Source organism: Microcaecilia unicolor, chromosome 7 (genome assembly GCF_901765095.1).
Source record: "Microcaecilia unicolor chromosome 7, aMicUni1.1, whole genome shotgun sequence".
In the NCBI taxonomy this organism is placed as follows: Eukaryota; Metazoa; Chordata; class Amphibia; order Gymnophiona; family Siphonopidae; genus Microcaecilia; species Microcaecilia unicolor.
In genome coordinates this window covers 177,661,587-177,681,989 of record NC_044037.1, presented here as the reverse complement: position 1 = coordinate 177,681,989, position 20,403 = coordinate 177,661,587, and the positions used below count along the sequence as shown (strand labels likewise).

Below are 20,403 nucleotides of genomic sequence, written 5' to 3'. Positions count from 1 at the left end.
TAAATCTTCAACCAGGAACATTAGAATATATGTCTCCTGCAAACAGATTATACAAAATTGTAGCATATTTATTTTTAAGGCTGCAGGAAGAGAGTAAGGATCTTTCATGTTAATTTTTGAAAAGGTATTCCAATAGAACTTACAGTGATAACAAATGCGATTTAAAGTTATCCAAAGATCTTAGGGGCAATTTTCCTGAAGTAAAGTTTGTCTTCCATGATCAAACATGCAATGGACCCTATGATCTCCACTTAACGGGAAATAAAATATGGGCCACAAAATGACATTTGGTGGATTGAGGATATTCTTCAAGAGTCAAATAGCATGCAATATTAACAGGCACCCTGTTGAAGAATACTGTGCACTACTGAACAATGGTACATGGCTCAGTAGTGTGCATTATTAGGCCACAGTATGCACTATTAGTGACCCTACCCCTCAAAAAGAAACAAATGTAAAAACCACAATAAAATGGAAAACAAATCCCATACATGAAACAGGAAACTAAACAAAACATAGAGGGGCATAATTGAAAAGGGACAACCATCTTTAAGGGTGCCCATCTCTGAGGACGTCCCCACGAAGGGGCGGGGCATCCCGTATTATCGAAACAAAATGGGTGTCCATCTTTCGTTACAATAATACGGTCGGGGATGTCCAAATCTCAACATTTAGGTTAACCTTAGAGATGGTCGACCTAAATGTTGAGATGGTCGACCTTAGAGATGGACGATCTCGGTTTTCACCGATAATGGAAACCGAGGACGCCCATCTCAAAAATGACCAAATCCAAGGCATTTGGTCATGGGAGGAGCCAGCATTCGTAGTGCACTGGCCCCCTCACATGCCAGGACACCAACCGGGCACCCTAGGGGGCACTGCAGTGGACTTCACAAATTGCTCCCAGGTGCATAGCTCCCTTACCTTCGGTGCTGAGCCCCCCCAAACCCACTCCCCACAACTGTACACCACTACCATAGCCCTTAGGGATGAAGGGGGGCACAGACATGTGGGTACAGTGGGTTTCGGGTAGGTTTTGGAGGGCTCACATTTACCACCACAAGTGTAACAGGTGAGGGGGGGGGACGGGCCTGGGTCCACCTGCCTGAAGTGCACTGCACCCACTTAAAACTGCTCCAGGGACCTGCATACTGCTGTGATGGAGCTGGGTATAACATTTGAGGCTGGCACAGAGGCTGGAAAAAAATGTTTAAAAAAATTGGGGGGGGGGGGGGGGGTTGGAGGGGTGGTGACCACGGGAGGAGTAAGGGGAGGTCATCCCCGATTCCCTCCGGTGGTCATCTGGTCAGTTCGGGCACCTTTTCGAGGCTTGGTCATAAAAAAAAGTGACCAAGTAAAGTCGGCCAAATGCTCGTCAGGGACACCCTTCTTTTTTCCATTATTGGCCGAGGATGCTCATCTCTTAACCATGCCCCCATCCCGCCTTCGCTATGCTGCCGACAAGTCCCTGTAAACTTTGGTCGTCCCCGTAACGGAAAGCAGTTGAGGATGCCCAAAATGGGCTTTCGATTATGCCGATTTGGGTGACCCTGAGAGAAGGACATCCATCTCCCGATTTGTGTTGAAAGATGGGCGCCCTTCTCTTTCGATTATGCCCCTGATAGTAACATAGTAGATGATGGCAGATAAAGACCTGTAAGGTCTATCCAGTCTGCCCAACAAGATAAAACTCATAGCATAAGGTATGATGTGATACTACATATGCATACTTCCTTGACGAGACAGACGAGGCAGAGGGGTAATAACAATTCACAATAAACCACTAGCCCTGGTTGATTCCCTCACACAAAAATTAAATGGAATAGAACCAGTACTCCTACAAGCCAATGCCCATCTCAGGATGGGAATCTTCTTGGTATATTGTCCACCATCTGGCACAGAAGAAGGCCAGAAAGACATGGAGGTGTATTTTCAAAGCACTTAGGCTTGCAAAGTTACATTGTAACCTATGGAACTTTGTAAATCTAAGTGCTTTGAAAATGACCCCCCCCCCCCCCCTATTAACATAGTAGATGACAGCAGATAAAGACCTGTAGGATCCATCCAGTTTGCCCAACAAGATAAAACTCATAGCATAAGGTATGATGTGATACTACATATGCATACTTCATCTTGATTTGTCCTTGCCATTTTCAGGGCACAAACCATAGAAGTCTGCCTGGCACTGGCCTTGTTCTCCAGCTACTGAAGCTGTCATCAAAGCCCCACTCCAGCCCATCCAAATCTGTCCAGCCACAATAAGGGCACAGACTGTAGAAGTTTGCCCAGCAGTGGCTTTGCTTCCCAAACCCAAAGTTTAATGGTTCTCTAATGAGAAAGATATTCCTTCTAATCTAGTTCTTTCTAATGGAATAGTTTTAAATGTAGAAAAAAGAATCTAGGGTCTTGGGCATCATCTTGGATTATTCCTTAACTTCTGAAGCTCAGATTAATCAAGTTTGAAAAAAACATCTTTTTTTTTTCCGTGTGCATCAATTGAGACTGATAAGGCCTTATTTCCATACATCACATTTTGTTTTGATGGTTCAAATGTTAGTTTTATCCAACTTGGACTATTATAATTCATTGTACGTTGGTCTAAGTAGTAAGTTCGCTAAATTACAGCTTTTACAGAATACTGCAATATGGCTAATTTTTCAATTGAGAAAGTATGATAGTGTTTCAAGTCACTTGAAAGAACTAAATTGGTTTCATGTTTATGCATGAATTACCTTTAAGGCTGTGTGCTTGGGGCCCTGTTTACTACAGTGACCTAGCATTTTATTTATTTATTTTCAATTACATTACAAGTATATACTTGTTTAAGAAAATTGGTTGATAGAGATAACAAATATCAAAGGAAAATTTTTACCATCTATATTAAATATTTCTCAAACCAATATAAGTCCATATAAAGGAGTTCAAAATTTCAATATTGTTGAAAATTTAGATAAACAAAAATATAATAGAAAAGATTAGACGGACGTGCATTGGACTCTATATTTCAATATCAAGCATCATTACTAGTTGGAAGATATTACTCCAACTGCCCTTCTTGTTGTAATAAATGACTCAAGTTGGGAAGGGTCATAAAATACAAAATTTTCAGATTGGTAGTTAACTAAACATTTGCACAGAAATTTAAGAAAAAAGGATGCTCCCAGTTGAATCGTTTCTTCTTTCTTCTGAAGAAATCTTTTACGGCGCACTTGTGTTTCCCTCGACACATCAGGATATACACTAATTTTTAGTCCCTTAAAAAGGTTTTCTCGATTTTTATAAAACAACTTTAATGTCCAAACTTTGTCCAGTGACAAGGCTACCGTAGCCACCAATGTGGCCGGTACTACTTGTTCTGTATCTGAAATTTCTAGTAATGCTGTTATATCCAGAGGTTGATTTTCTTGTACTTGTTGGTTTCTGGGTGGAATATAGAAAACTTGCGCAAATGGAGGTATATTCTCCTCCTTTATTTGGAGTATTCCCTTGAAGTATAATTTTAACATCTCTTGGTGCCATAGTAGTGACCTAGCATTTTTAGCGCGTGCACAAAATTTGCACGTGCTGTGTAGGCACCCATAGGAATATTGTGGGTGCCTACACAGTTAGCGCGCGCTAATGGTTATCGTGCACTAAAAGCACTAACGTGCCTCTAGCATGGCTTAGTAAACAGGGCCCTAAGTTTTTCAGGTAATATATCTGAACTCTTAATTCAACTTTTTTCTGTTTTTACAATTCTGTTCAAGTTCGTAAGAGTTTACAATTGAAAAATCTGTTTTTTAAGGATATTCGGTTCAAGAGTCAGCTTGGTTCTATGTTCTCTTTTCAGGCCATCTCCATGTGCAATAATTTACCTGCTCCGATTCGATGATAGTTAGACTATATATGATTATGCAAAAAGCTTAAAACTCTTTTATTTGATACATTTTATGGATGATTTTATGTTTATTGTTATGATGTATTCTTATTGTTTTCTAATTTTGTTGTGTTTTTCATTTATAAATCGCCTGGATCCTCCTGTTGGGATAGGTGCGGTATATAAAGGGGGAAGGGGAATGGGACTTGATATACCACCTTTCTGTGGTTTTTGCAACTACATTCAAAGTGGTTTACATATTATATACAAGTACTTATTTGTACCTGGGACAATGGAGGGTTAAGTGACTTGCCCGGAGTCACAAGGAGCTGCAGTGGGAATCAAACCCAGTTCCCCAGGATCAAAGTCCGGTGCACTAACCACTACACAATTAGATTAGATTGCTGGAGTTGCCATCTACGCACTGCTAAGTTTGCTTCGTTCCATTCTTTCCATACAGGATTCCTTTGTGTTTATCACACACATTTTAAAATTCTGTTACCGTTTTCATCTCCACACCTCCCATGGGAGGCCATTCCAGGTATCATTCATTTCATTTCAGTATTTATATACCACTTACACTTATGTGGTTTACAGTTTCATTTTGCTCTCTGACTATTCCTGAGTTAGCCCCCCCTGCAACCTAAATTCATGACCTCTAGTTCTACCACCTTCCTGTCTCTGGAAAAGGTTTGTGTGCATATTAATATCTTTCAAATATTTGAATGTCATATCACCCCTGTTCCTTCCTCCAGGTTCCTTCCTTCAGGTCATCAAGTCTCTCCTCATACGTCTTGCGGGGCAAACTTCATACCATTTTCATTGCTTTTCTCTAAACTGCTTCAAGTCTTTTTACGTTCTTACCTATATACATACGACTTCCAAAACTGAACACAGCATTCCAGGTGGAGCCTCATCAATGACTTCTACAGGATCATCAACTTCTCCTTTCTTTTGCTGGTTATACCCCTCTCTGTGCAGCCTAGCATCCTGCTGGTCATTGTCACCACCTTGTAAAGCTGTTTCATCACATTGAGATCCTCAGACACCATCACTGCACGGTCCCCCTCCTGAGCTGTGCTCATCAATCTCTCGTCTCCTATCTCAAACATTTCCTTCAGATTTCTGCACCCCAAATGAATCACTCTGCACTTCACATTAAATTTTATCTGCCAGATCTCTGACCATTCTTCTAAATTTTAAAGATCTCTCACGGGTTCTACTTCCTCCAGGGTATCCACTCTATTTACTATCTTCATGTCATCTGCAAAAAGGCAATCTTTTCCTTCTAACCCTTCAGCAATGTCTCTCACATATATATTAAACAAACATTTTGGCCAGCATGCTCCTAAGAAACATTGCTATACATCTTTTGATAGCCCTTAGTCTTAGAAATTCATAACTGTATAAATGTATGATGTATTATTAAATCAGTGGCATAGCCACGGGTGGGCACAGGCCCACTTAGCAGCTGCACAGCAGCAATATGGCTGGCGGGGCTCTCCAAGCTCCAGCAGCTAAACAGTTCCAGCATCTCTCCCTCCAGGAAATTGGGGGGGGTCATCTAACTCCACTTCCCCAACTCCCCACCCCCACCCCAGGTAACTTAGGTCTTCATCAGTAGTGAGCAGCATCACATTTCTCCTGCTTGTGCCAGCTTCAACTTTCCCTCTAATGCAACTTTCTATTCATGGGACCAGGAAGTTATGTCCGAAGGAAGGCTTGGAGCTGGCGTGAGCAAGAGGAATGAGTTGCTGCTCGCTGCAACAAAGACCTAAAGGATTTAAAGGTACCGGGGGGTGTCAGGAGAGTGGAGTTAAGTGACCCCCCCCCCAACTGCCTAGGGGAGAGGGAGAGATGCCAGCCTGCAAGGGGGCAGGGTTGTCGTGCTCATCCACTTTGGGCTCAGGCCTGCCCAAAATTGGGTGTCTGTCTACACCCCTGGACTAAACAAATGATATATAAGACATACTTGTGTTAAAGAATTTACATGTGTGTGCAATGTGCATGGACTGCAAGTATGTGTAAAATGTAACTAAATGAGTTTGAAAAAAATATAAAACTGTGTATGCAAATAAACTAGATTCAGAAATGGATACACATGATGATTAACATATTATTCAGGCTAATGTAAGTGTTAGGATAAGTCAGAGTGCTTTTTAGAAGTACCCTGTGGAACTGGTACATTAAAAGCCCCTTTCACACTGGAAAGTTTCATTAATATTTAAAAATAGGAGAGTTCGTAAAATTTCTTGGGGTATTGTCTAAAACAGTAAAAGAGGGTTTGTTCAAGCTATGTTTGTACAAGCATAATCACATTATAATTTCTCTCACAAGTTACGTAAGCTGCAGCAACATTTTAGCCTAAGGTTATACCAGTCTCATAAATATATTCAGCTCAGAGGACTGTTAGTGGTCGATAAAAGGCACACATGTGTTTAGATGAATAAATATTTGTAACAATATCTGCAAACAAAGTGGAGGATATTAACAGGACATCTATGGTAGCTCCTTTCTCCATTTTTATGGCCATGAATATCTCTATTTACAACAATTGCTATTCAAGAAATCCTAAATATTTTTGGCATATGTACATTGGAGGCTAAAACACATGGGAGAAATCAAACCCACAAAATCAAGAAACAGTTTTTAAAATATGTGTTCTATACTACTTAGGAAAAAATCAGGAACAAAAAAAATTACAAAATGCCCTATGAGAACTAGGAATAAAACTACTGAATCAACGGTTTTGTCCGACTTCAGACAAATTCTGACATTTAAAATCCCCCTTACCTCCCTCCCCCACCCCACATTTTATATGGACAAGATGTTGCTCAGTCAAAATTCATCTAGCAATAAATAATAAAAATTAAGAATGCAGGGGGTATGGTTTCACTTTCTTTGGATTTAGCTCATGTCTTTTCATTGATAGCTCAAGGTGAGCTACATTGAGGCACAGGAGATATTTCTCTGTTCCCAGAAGACTTATAATCTACCCCCCCCCCTTTTTTTTTTACAAAGTCGCTACAGCAGCCCCTAGTGTGGCTTTATAAAAGGGGGGGGGGGTAAGTTTGTACCTGAGGCAACAGAGGGTCAGTGGCGTTCCTGGGGGGGCGGTGGGTGCGGTCCACCCCGGGTGCACGCCGCTGGGGGGGGGGTGCCGCACGCCTGTTTGGTCCGCTTGTTCCGTGCTCCCTCTGCCCCGGAACAGGTTACTTCCTGTTCCGGGGCAGAGGGAGCATGGAACGAACGAAGCCAACAGGCGCGCGGCACCCCCCCCCCCCCCCAGCAGGTAAAAATGAACGGGGGGGGGTGTCATTTCACCAGGGGGAGGTGTTGTTTCGCCGGGCGGGGGCACATCGGCGATCCGCCCCGGGTGTCAGCCGCCCTAAGAATGCCACTGCAGAGAGTGATATGACCTGCCTAAGATCACCAAGAGCATCAGCAGGACCTAAACCCTGTTTCTCAGGCTATTCCTCTAATCACTAAGCAACTCCTCCACTCCAGAGTCAGTGTTGCCCTGACAGACCCAGCCAGGTAATATTACTCACGTCAGCCAAATAGTCAATCAACTATAGCACACATATTCAGCCCATATGAATTAAAGCTAATATTTATAAAGTTAATTAGCAGTCAGTATGCACTGACCTGTCACCGCACGTGTAGCGTTTGAGCCCTTACTGCTAGATCAATGGGTGGCATTAAGGGCTCAGGCCATAAATAGGCACGCTTTCAATTTTACCACAGGCCCTTTTCTCGGCCCATTTTTCCCAGACGCAGTAAAAACTGGCCCGGTGTGCGCATAAAATACACTCCCACACTACCGTAGGCCACTTTTTGCCACAGCTTAGTAAAAGGACCCCCCGGTGCAGTTAGAGAAATACAGATCCTCTATTTTTTACATTATTGGCCCCAGACTTTGGAATGCCTTGCCTGCTGAGCTTCGTGCAGTACAAAGCATAATACAATTTAAGAAAGAATTAAAAACTTACTTTTTTCATCAAATGTATGGATAAGAGGAGCAATGAATTTAGTACATCACTTTTACTCTAAGATGTCTGAACGTTATGTCATTATGGACTCCTTTTACAAAGAGGCGGTACCTGTACCACTGCTTTGCCATGCGTGAATTCGGCACTGCAGCTGGGCTCCTGCAGGAATCCGGCGGTAGTGCCTGCTCCCAATGTGCGTCAGATTTATTTTAAATTTTTAGTGCTGGGGTAGCATGGGAGCCCTTTATCGCCTCCTAAATAGGCAGCAGTAAGGGCTCCTCCGGGAAATGGCCGCAAGGCAAGTGTTTCATTTACCACATGGCCATTTCTATCTCCCACCCAGAATTTCCTTTTACCAGATGATGGTAAAAGGGGGGCCTCTGCGCGCAGGTTTGCACCACCATAGGGCTCCTTTTACCACCACTTGGTAAAAGGGGCCGTTTATGATGATGATGTGAACTTATTTGTTTTTACGTTGTTTTTTTGTGCTTAATATTGTTTGTCTTATATACTGTGTCTGTGATATGTTATCCGCTTAGAATTTGGAGACAGTGTGGAATATAAATATATTTTATTATTATTATAAGTACTAGTCCTATATAATAATTTGTACCTCCAACGTTCTCTGGCTGGCTGGGTTCGTAACATCTCCTGATGTCAGCAAGCCTCCAGCATTCCCTTCCCTCTCACTGTCCCACCCTCACATAACGATGTAATGACATCAGAGGAGGGCGTAACAGTGAGAGGGAAGGGAACGCTGGAGGCGAGCTGACGTCAGGATGTTACGAACGGAACGGAAGCCAGCCAGCCAGAGAACTTTCAGGTACAAATCAGTGGACACAGATGGGAGGACAGGGAAGAGGAGAATCGCTGGACATGGAGGGCATGAGATGGGAGGGGAGGGAACAATCGCTGGACATGGAGGGGAGGGCAGGGGGAGAGAGGAAAAAAAAACGCTTACACGAGAGCCTTCCTAGGGCCCATTTCATTGTTGTCGAAACGGGCTTGGTTCCACTAGTATTCTGTAAATTTATGCATGCATCTGGCGTCTAAATTTAGGTGACCTGTTAGAGAAAGAAGAGGACAGTGCCAAGCAGCCCTTGCCCAGGAATTCCTTTCTACAGTAGATAGAGTGTATATGAAATGGCACCATCCGGAGGGTGGGTAACTTTCTAAAAGACAATTTATGCAGGTAATGTACTGTTATATATCTCTTAAAACTGCCCATATAAAACCCAATTGTGCATGGGGCAGCTGGATTGGAACTGGGATATCCAGGTTGGAATGTACACATTCTCCCAAGTGGCCTAATGGTTAGGGTGGTGGACTTTGGTCCTGAGGAACTGAGTTCAATTCCCGGCACAGGCAGCTCCTTGTGACTCTGGGCAAGTCACTTAACCCTCCATTGCCTGCCGCATTGAGCCTGCCATGAGTGGGAAAGCGCGGGGTACAAATGTAATAAAAATAAATAAAATAAAAATAAAATACATATAAGGTCACTGTGAAATACACATGCAAGTGCTAGCACATCCAGTAGGAGCAGCCGTTTTAGTAAGAAACCTATTCGGTAAAAGAGCAGCATCACTTGGGAGTCTGAATGTGGAAGTCCTGCTTTTATAACCTGCATGAGTGTCAGCATTTACACATGTAAGTGCTGGATTTTACAAAACCTCACATCTAGGAACAGCCAACTGAATAAACTTTTTTTTCAGGTGGTTTTAAATACAATCCCCCCCACCCCCCCCACACACACACACACAATCACTCATGTAAATTCTAAGCTCAAACAAGCATATGACATGCATGTAACATAGTATCATAGTAAATGACGGCAGATAAAGACCTGTACGGTCCATCCAGTCTGCCCAACAAGATAAACTCATTTTACATGTTATGTGATACTTTATATGTATACTCGAGTTAGATTTGTCCTTGCCTTTCTCAGGGCATAGACCATAGAAGTCTGCCCAGTACTGTTCTTGTGCTAAATTCTAAAGCTAACATCAAGCCCCTTAAAATTTACACTCCAGCCCATCCCTATCTATTCAGTCACAATCAGGGCATAGACCATAGAAGTCTGCCCAGCTCCCGTTGTCTCGAAACAGGTGTAAATGCCGATGTCTAGTTCTTTTTAAATATATGTGTACTGTCATTGCAAAGTCAGAATTAAAGGCATATTTTTCAGGGCTACACAAGCCACACACATATTCCCCCTTGCCTTGAAAACCATACTTATTGCAGATCTATACATGTAAATAGCAACTTCCTAACATCAATATATATATATATATATATATATATATATATATATACATACATACATATATATATATTTATACATACATACATACATACTGCATAAGCTTTCTAAAATTATCTCAATGTTTTGAGGACAATTTTCAAGGCAATTTACATAAGGAAAAAAACCCAGCATTTTATTTCTGTGAAATGACTGTCTAAAAATTGCCCTCCTCATATGCTTTTTCACAACCTGAGTCTCTCTAGTTGCACTGAGAAAAGTGTTCCCAGAAGAAGCGTTTAGGTTGGGGGAAGAAATGTATGCATGTATATAGCATTTTTAAAAAAACTTTTGTATGCACTCTTACAGCAAAACTATACCCTCAGAAGAAGCAGGTGAATGTGACCACACTGTGTACCTACAGTAAGTTTCAAAGTACATGCATGTTTTCACTTCGAGAACTGGTATAAAGACTATGGATAAGAAGTGCAAGCAGTCTGTCCTAATGCAGACAGTTTGAAAATTTACCTCCTTTATGTATGCTTAGTCTGATCTCTCAATTTCTACAGCCAAAAGCCTTTGAAAAAGAGCTGTTTGGGGGCTGGTCAAATGGCTCCCTGGAATTTTGGAATTCCTAAACTTCTTGAGTCAGCCAGGGCAGGGCATATTGCACAAGTGACATTAACAACCCCTAGAGAAGGGAGACACTGCTATTGCAAAATGGTGATAACCACTGGACATATTCAGGTTGCAGGTTGTTCAGCGTTCCAGAAGGAGCTTCAGTGTTTGGGCCCTGGCCAAGGGCTATAACTGCAGTGATAGGACTAACTAGTAAGAAGGAGAATGGGGGATTGACAAAAATGGGGTGAAATGCTGGATAATTACAAAGGCTTATAATAGCACAGCCCTGAAGAGGCTGGTTCAGAATTAAATCCAGATATACTAAGCTTTTCCACAAAGACACAAAAGGTGGAAGAAATAACCTTAACATACTGTCCTTTGTTGGAACCCCAAAGGAGCAGGAGAAACTTGCTGTCGAATGTAAAGGCCGAATGAGGGAAGCTCGCATCCTGGAACTAAATGTGTGGCTTCATGGATGGTGCTGACACAAGTGCTTCGGTTTCCTTGAAAATGGAATGATTTTCCAAGCGGCGATGGTGTTCATCTTTTAAGGAAGGGACGAAGTGTCTTCAGTAACAGACTGGCTAAAGTACTAAAGAGTGCTTTAAACTAAATCTGCTGGGGATGAATGAGAAAAGCCCCAAAGTCACTAACAATCCTCAGGAAGGTAAGGCATCAAATACTCCTATAGAAAGGGGGGAAAAAAGGGTAACATACCAATGCCCATTCTATGATAAACAAATGCCTAGCTCTAAAGGCTGCAATGATGGAAGCCGACTTGGATATAGTGGCGGTCACGGAGAACCATGACTGGTTATACCTGGTTATAATCTATTCAAGTAGGACAGGGTAGGAAACAAGGGTGGAGTAGCATTCAGGGCCGGTCTTAGGCAGGGGCGACAGGAGCGGTCACATAGAGCCCCACCCTTCCAGGGGCCCCACAGCGCTACCTCCCGCTCCCCGCCATTCGATCCTCAGCTTTCCTTCCAGCCGCCCTGTGTTTAAAAGTCACGGCAGAGGCAGAGAAAAAGCAGTCTCGCCTCCAGCTTTCCTTTTTCTCTCAGTATGCCACCTTCATGGAAACCGGAAACAGGAAATTGCATCAGAGAAAGGTGATACACTAAGAGAGAAGGGAAGGCTACAGGCGAGCCTGCTTTTTCGCTGCTGCCGCTGTGACATTTAATATACAGAGTGGCTGGAAGGAAAGTAGGGCTGTGGAGAGCTGAGGGCGCATGTGGGGTTGGGGTTGGAACTGAAAAGGGAGGTAAGGTGGGGGCTGGAGCGAGTCACTGGACATGGAGGGGAGGGCAGAGGAGAATCGCTGGACATGGAGGGGATGGGAGGGGAGGGCAGGGAACAGAGGAGAATCACTGGATGTGGATGAGAGGGGAGGACAAGGGGCAAAGGAGAATCGCTGGACTTGGATGGGAGGGGAGGGCTGAGGAGAATCGCTGGACATGGATGGGAGGAGAGGGCAGGGAAGAGAGGAGAGTTGCTGGACATGGATGGATGGATGGACGGGAGGGCAGGAGAAATGCTGGACATTGATGGAGGTGAGGGAAGACAGGAAGGAGATGCATATGGATGGAGGGGAGGGGAGAGAGGAGAAATGCTGGACATAGATGGAGTGGTGGGCACGGAACAGAGGAGAAATGTTGGAGGGAAGGAAAGACAGAGGAAGGAGAAGCACACGAATGGAGGGGAAAGGAGAGAGAAGAAATGCTGGACATAGATGGAGGGGAGGGAAGACAGAGGAAGTAGATGCCCATAGATAGAGGGGAGGGGGAGACTAGAAATGCTGGACTTGAATGGAGGGGAGGGAAGACAGAGGAGGAGATGCACATGGACTTAGGGGAGAGAGGAGAAATTCTGGACACGGATGGAGGGAAGGGAAGAGTTCAAATGCTGGATAAGGATGGAGGAGAGGGAAGAGAGAGGAAGGAGATGCATATGGATGGAAGGGAGGGAAGAACGAGGAAGGAGATGCATACTGACGGAGATGAGGGAAAGGGAAAAGAGAAAAACTAAACATGGCTGGAGAAAATAGGCAAAAGCTGGATCCACTCTATACCTCCTCCAGTCAAGTCCACAGAGGGCCCAACGTTTACCTATGGATGTAGGGCAAGAAATGAAGAAGAAAGGAGGAAAGTAAAGAAATAAATGGTAAGGAAGCCCTGGAAGTGGAGTTAAGGGAGCAGATAGAGAACAGCAGAATCAGATACTGGGACCAACATGATCAGAAGAACAAAATCACAAGACAACAAAGGTAGAAAAAATAATTTTATTTTCATTTTAGTATTTTAGTATTCATGTCCAATTTGGGAATTTACATATGCTGTCTTATTTTGCAATGTATAGCAATGTTCTGTTTTTCTGGTATTGTGCTGCATGCAGAGTCTGTATGCTAATTTGGTTTGTGTCATTTTGGGTATACTGGAGCTGTAACAGCTTACAGAAATTATTTATAATGAAAAAAACCCCGTTATTTTTCTTCTCCTGTACTGGTGTAATATTTTCAATGATTACTGTTGATATGCGCCATGGCTGGTAAAAGGGTGTGGCTAAATGTGCCAACTTTGTCCAGTTCAGCACATTATTAGCAGCCAAGTTCATAGAAAGTTAATTATGTTCAGTGGAAAATAAATCTGTTGGCTCAGGCTGCTTGCTATCTGAATATTCAATTGCTGTTTCATTATTGCTACCAAGTATTACATATTAAAGGGATTAATTTTAATTAATTTATCCAGTCCTTACATGCACATGGTTTTGCTTTTTAAACCCAAAGGTTTCCTAGTATATCATTTTTCATGTTTGAATTAAATTTTTGTATACAAGTTTTGCTTGATTTGTCTTTATTTGAAATAAAAGAAAATGTTTAAAACATATCTTGTCAACAAGGGGCGGCGTTGAGTGGGGGTGTGGCAAGGTGGGGACAGGGCTAGGTGAGACTGGGTGGGGCCCCAGCGAACTGGTCTGCACAGGGCCCCGCAATTGCTAAGACAGGCACTGGTGGCATTATATGTTAAGAATAATATCAAAGTCCAACCAGTCCAACCACACTAAGGTAAGACCCATGGTTCAAGGTTCAGGGCTGAGAATGGAGAAGCCCTCCATGCTCAATCAGGGTAAATATCCATAGACCGATCCCTATAGCTCCTACAGCTAAGGACTTGACCATGAGACAACAGATTGTAGACTGCGCCCTGGGTGTCAGGCCTGAGCAAGACAATATCATCCTGCTGTACCAGTTCAGCTGCATCATCTGCTGAAGGCAGAGAAATACTGGTAAGTTCCAGGGCTGCACCACACTTTATACCTGTAACAACATCACTGAATTGTTAGTATTCTCAGAGTTCATCTGTTGGACAAGGGGTATAATCCCACTTGTCTGGACTAGTCTAGTAGGATGACAAGGAAAAGTCACAATACTATATGTATCTGTTATCCTGTCACGACAATGTTATGAAAATTATGTAAGCCACATTGAGCCTGCAAATAGGTGGGATAATGTGGGATACAAATGCAATAAATAAAAATAAAAGACAAGGAAAAGTCAATTAAGTGATTTCACCTCCTTTCTTCTTCCAATGGGCATCGTCTTCCACTCACCCTTGTTCAAGTGCTGGCATAAGGGATAAGGCAGAGGAAGTGGGAATAAAGTACCTACTCGGGATTGTCGAGACTGGGTCTCGGAACCAGAACCCAGTCCCTCCCCAAACTGATACCCTCAGCTGCACTTTCTTGGGACACCAGCCTGACCAATCTCAAAAAAAAAAAAAAAAAGAAAAACTACAAACAAAAGAATCTTATCACATCAGCAATGTTTATTCTTACCAAGATTATGAACTAAAGAATTTATTAGCAGCAGAATAAAAGCAGGGGAATTGGAAACATAAGAAAAAGGGAAAAGCCGGTGAGAGGAACACATATCTTATTGTTGGGTGAGACCAACACTGAGAGATTTTCAGTGTTCTCTCCTGTCCCTCCCATACAGGTCACTTATACACAATTTCTCTTAGCTCAGTGCAAAAAAGCTGGTTCTGTAATATGTCATTGTATTTTTATTAAATGATTGAGAAGGCACATAAAAGATGCATTTCACGAGTTCTCATTGGGCACATTCTTTGTTAGAAGCTTCTTATTACAGTTATACAAAGTAAGGGTCATAGTCCTGAGGAAAAGGTCACATTCTCAGGAACCAGTTTGTTTGTCTGTTCCATCTTTTCTCCCTCGCCTTAGGGCCAAGGTCTCTTCACCTGGCCCTATATTCCTTCTTCCCACACCCTTTTAGCAATAAATATAGTGCTGATGGAACAATGGCCCTTATCTCCAGCTGGCTCCCTCTTTGATGCACACATAGTCGTGGATGTAATTATACAATAGCAGAGTTCCTCTCCTCAGAGAAGGGGGGGGGGGGGGGTTCTAAGGTAATTGTTTAATTTCTTTGGCCTGAGCCATGCAGGGAAATGAATTTTTTGATCCTCATTAAGAGAAATTAATTTAATATCTCACCGCCTATAGATACATACTGGGCCTTCATATTTACTAGGCCATACTCTCAACATACCCAAGCTAAAGGTGTGATATGGAATGGATGTCAGTGACAAGCAGGAGTTCATGCAGGATGGCTGCCCTAGGGGAAGTAAGACCCATTCCATGGGATAGGCAAGACAGAGAAGGTGAAGCAGTAGCTAAGGTTGTGTTATCATTAACTTCTTGGTTAAGCGAAAAGATGGCGTTGTACAGACTTCTACAGTCCGAATGTATGCATCTATAAATTAATTCTGAAAAAGAATCTGAAAGTAGCTTTCAGGTTTGTAACTATGTGACTGAGGCTAGTTCACCCTGTAATGTGTTGAGGCTGACTTCACATAACATATGATTTAAACTATGCTGCAGCCAAACTATTAAGCAGACTAGATGGATCATATAGGTATTCATCTGCTGTCATTTACTCTGTTACAGTGTCACTTCACAGACAATACAGTATCAGATGAGCTGGGAGGCTGCATGGCTTGAGTTGGGTTCAACTATGCTGGAATAAAGAAACTCAGCTGGTATAATGGTAGGGGCCCAGTCAGCAGAGGGGAAGATGGTGCCTGACTGGTCTTATGGTGGGTGATATAGTGGAGAGGACAGATAGCTCAGGAGATTTCATGATAATAAACAGACAGCAAAGAAAGGGTAAAAAAAACTGCAGGAAGACTGGGCATCTGAATGGCAGATGAAATTTAATGTGGATAAATGCAAAATGATGCACATTGGGAAAATCCAAATCATAGTTACGTGATGGTAGGTTCCACCTTAGGAGTCAGCAGTAATACGCTGAAATATTCTGCTCAGTGTGTGGTGGCAGCCAAAAAAGCAAGCAGGATGCTAGGAATTATAAGGAAAGTGATAGAAAGTAAGACAAAGAAATAATGCTTCTGTATCGCTCCATGGTGTGACTTCACCTTGAGTATTGTGTGCAGTTCTGGTCACTGTATCTCAAAAAAAAGATATAGCAGAATTAGAAAAGGTTCAAAGAAGAACAACAAAAATGATAAAGGGGATGGAACTCCTCTCATATAAGGAAAGGCTAAAGAGGTTAGAACTTTTCAGCTTGGAAAAGAGACGGCTGAGTGGGGGGGATATGATAGAGGTCTATAAAATTCTCAGTGGGGTAAAATGGGTAAACTTTAATCGATTCTTTCAAAAAGTACTAAGACTAGGGGAAACTCGATAAAGTTACATGGTAATACTTTTAAAAAGAATAGGAGGAAATATTTTTTCAGTCAACAAATAGTTAAGCTTTGGAATTCGTTGCCAGAGGATGTAGTAACAGCAGTTAGCGTTTCTGAGTTTAAAAGAGGTTTATACAAATTCTTGTGGGGAAAAGTCCACAATCTGCTATTGAGATAGAAATGGGGAAAGTCACTGATGCCCCTGGAATTGGTAGTATGTAATCTTGCTACTATTTGGGATTCTGCCAGGTACTTTTGACCTGGATTGGCCACTGTTGGAAGCAGTATACTGGACTAGATGGACCATCAGTCTGCCCCAGTACAACTATTCTTATGAAGGTCCAAAGGGTTAATACTTCTGATTATTGCAACTGATTATATTGTGCATTGTTTAATGAAGCTCTGACCCCTGTTATCCAACAATAGCTCTTTTTGGAATGTTATCATGGTTTATATTTTACTTATTGGAATTTTCTTTTATGTATGATATTTTGCTTTTCCTTGGTCCATACAGTAGATTGCTATCATAATCATAAAAATTTAATCTTGAGAATTTGGGGGGCAGGCCAGGATGGAATCCCAGGTCAAAACAAACTTCTGAAAATTATCTTTTATTTTTTCTCTGAAAAGAAGCCATTGTTCTGATTTCTCACGACATTAAGTGTTTTCAAATGTGAGGAAATGTTTGACTTATAGAAATAAAAGCTTCTCTGAACTCCCTTATTGTGTCTTCTGTATAGCAAACTAACCTGTGATTTCTGGGTGTATCAAAGATGGTTTCTCAAGGGTGGAGGTTTTATCCTTATGACAAATTATTTCTGTCTTCTCATTGGTAAATTCACTGGAACAGTTGTCCTTATCACAGTCTTTGAGATGGTAGCCATAAATCCCTTGAGGTCCTTCTGATGCTATATTAGCTTTGTCACCATTATCTTTAATACACTGTTGGTGTTTAGCCTTGCTTTTCTTTTTCTTGTTGACCTAAAATGAGAACAATCACACAGAAACCTTATTTTACATTAAACTAGTGGGTGAAAGAAAAAAAAAGACAGATAACTGAAGCCCTATTTTGCATAGGGGCTGTTTCTAAGAGCCTGATATTCAGCAGGTGGTGGGCAGCGCATTTGCTGTCAGCTGTTGGCCTTAAACCTGGATATTCAATGCCAGGCTATATCTGGCAACTGGAATTGAATATCCTGGTTTATTTAGGCTGCTAAAAAGTTAACCAACTATGCCGATATTCAATGTTAACCGGTTAAAGAGGGTAGAGAAAGTCATACACCAACTGTCTGTTCAGTACAGGAAGGTCTCAAGTAAGGTTCCTAGCAGTTGGTGTATGACTTTCTCTACCCTCTTTAGTATAGTAATAATCTGCTTGTTATATATTTTTAGAGATAGACGGTACTGCTCCTTAAGAAGCTGTTGGCGAAACGGGAGCTCGCTGTAGGGTGTACCGGGAGTCCTGTATGAGAAAGCAGCAGAAGATAAGTGTACCTTTTAAGTAATATGAAGTAAAGTGACATTACTAAGGATTAAAAAGCTAAAAAATTATGCAGAGGTTTTTCGGCTAATGAGGATGCTCGTGGTAGGCGAAACTTTGCAGAGTAAAGTAATCAAAGTGCCTCCAAACGAGTCAGTGAGCCTATAAATTTAAAAGATTGGCTCACTGAGCGTCTGAAGCCTTTTCCTCTGTAGTAAGATAATAGAGGGAAACTGTCTTGCTTTTCGAGGATACTATATTTCTTTGGCAACTGTCTGTCTAAATTTCTTATATATTTCTTTCCTAACAGACTTTATCTAGTCCCTTCTTCCTCTTTCTTGAAGACTTACATTTCTGTAGGTACCTTTTTCTTTCTTTTTTTTTCTATATTATATGTCCTATCATCCTTTTTTCTTTAATGCCCAACAAATGGTTTTCCTGGCAACATGTAATGATGTTGCATTTTGTAAAACTTGATAAGAATAAAATAATAAATTCAAAAAGGAATGGTGAGAAAAACTGAGAACATTGATACACCTCTGTATAATTACATGGTGCAATTGTTTCTTGAGTATTGTGTAGAGTTCTGTTCACCCCATCTCTAGTGGAACTAAAACAGTTTCAGAGAAGGGTGACAAAAATGACAAAGAGAATGGAAACACTGCCCTCCTCCCTCACCTTATAAAGAAAGGCTAAACAGTTTAGAGCTTTTCAGTTTGGAAAAGAAAAGACTGAGAAGAAACAATGCAGAAGTTTACAAAATAATGAGTGGAGTGGGAAGGGAAAACACATCACGAAACAAATAATCAGCAGATCTGGACAAGTTCCCGGTGGCTTACTAGCCAGGCAGACTTAGGAGAGCCGTTACTTATTCCAGGAAATGAACTATGAAATAGTGATCTACTGTCTGGGATCTGCCTGGTATTTGTGATGTGGACTGGCCACTGTCAGAGGCAAGATGTTGGCCTTGGTGGACCTTGTTTTCACTTAGCATGGCTTATCTTATGGTTCTCCATAGATTGGCATTGTATGTTTTGGTACGGTTCATTATTGCTGTGGATTACTAGCTGCTGGAGCTCATAGCAAACCCTTCAATTTGACACAATATTTTTCAGATTTAAGGAAAAAATGATCACTGCATCCTTAAATACATATCCTGAGCAAATGGTATACAGGCCGGTAAGTCTGACTTCTGTGGTAAGTAAATAAATGGAAACACTTTTAAAACAGAGAATAGTAAAGTTTTTGAAATCCAATGGATTACAGGACCCGAAGCAACATGGTTTCATTAGAAGCAGGTCTTATCAGACAAATCTGATTAACTTCTTTGACTGGGTGACCAGAAAGTTGGATCAAGGGAGAGCACTAGATGTGGTCTATTTAGATTTTAGCAAGCCTTTGATATGGTTCCGCACAGACGACTAATAAATAAACTGAGTGTCCTCAGTATGGGCCCTAAATTTACTGACTGGGTTAGTTGAAGGTGACAGAGGGTAGTGATAAATGGAGCTCATTCTGAAGAAAAGGATGTTACCAGTGGTATGCCGCAAAGTTCAGTTCTTGGCCTTGTTCTTTTTAACATTTTTATAAGCGATATTCCTGAAGGGCTGTCTGGTAAAGTTAGCCTCTATGCTAATGATACCAAAATCTGCAATAGGGAAGACACCCCTGATGGTGTGGATAACATGAGGAAGGACTTAGCAAAGCTAGAGGAATGATCTGGAATTTGGCAGCTTAGCTTTAATGAAAAAAAAAATGCAGGGTCATGTATTTGGGCTGAAGTTGGGGATGAAGAACTTTTTGCACAAAAGAGGCGCGGGACTTGGATGAGATCATATGTACACCCAAGAAGGATGCTTGGGTGTACGGGAGAGGAACGGCCAATTGGAAAAAGATGATGATGCCCCTCTATAAGACTCTGGTGAGAACTCATTTAGAATATTGTGTACAATTCTGTAGATCGCACCTCCAAAAAGATATAAACAGGATGGAGTCAATCCAGAGGGCGGCTACTAAAATGGTCAGTGGTCTTCATCATAAAGCGTATGGGGACAGACTTAAGGATCTCAGTATGTATGCTTTGAAAGAAAGGCGGAAGAGGGGAAATATGATAGAGGCACTTAAATACCTATGTGGCATAAATGCACAGGAGGTGAATCTCTTTCAATGAAAGGAAGCTCTGGAATGAGAGAGCATAGGATGAAGGTGAAAGGGGATTGACTCAGAAGTAATCTGAGGAAATACTTCTGCACTTTTGGAATGGCCTCCCGATGGAAGTGGTGGAGACGAAAACAAAATCTGAATTCAAGGGAGCTTGGGACAAGTACATACAATCTCTAAGGGAGTGATAGGGAGAGAAGATGGAATGAATGGGCAGACTGAATAGGCCATATGGTCTTTATCTGCTTACATTTTGCTATGTTTCACAGCATTACCAGCACATAACAAGCATTGGTTTGTTGCAGGTCAAAGACATCAGTGTTATGAAATGA

The 20,403-nt window shown here is 41.9% G+C and overlaps 1 protein-coding gene across 1 annotated transcript in view; it reads right to left on the bottom strand.

Annotated features, from left to right (window-relative positions):
- Positions 1-20,403, bottom strand: part of LOC115474292 (SPATS2-like protein) — a 159,496-nt gene that overhangs the window by 71,033 nt on the left and 68,060 nt on the right. Inside the window, exon 5 of the mRNA XM_030209700.1 lies at positions 17,181-17,412. Coding sequence (XP_030065560.1) covers positions 17,181-17,412 — 232 coding nt within the window. The remainder of the gene's footprint in view (positions 1-17,180; positions 17,413-20,403) is intronic.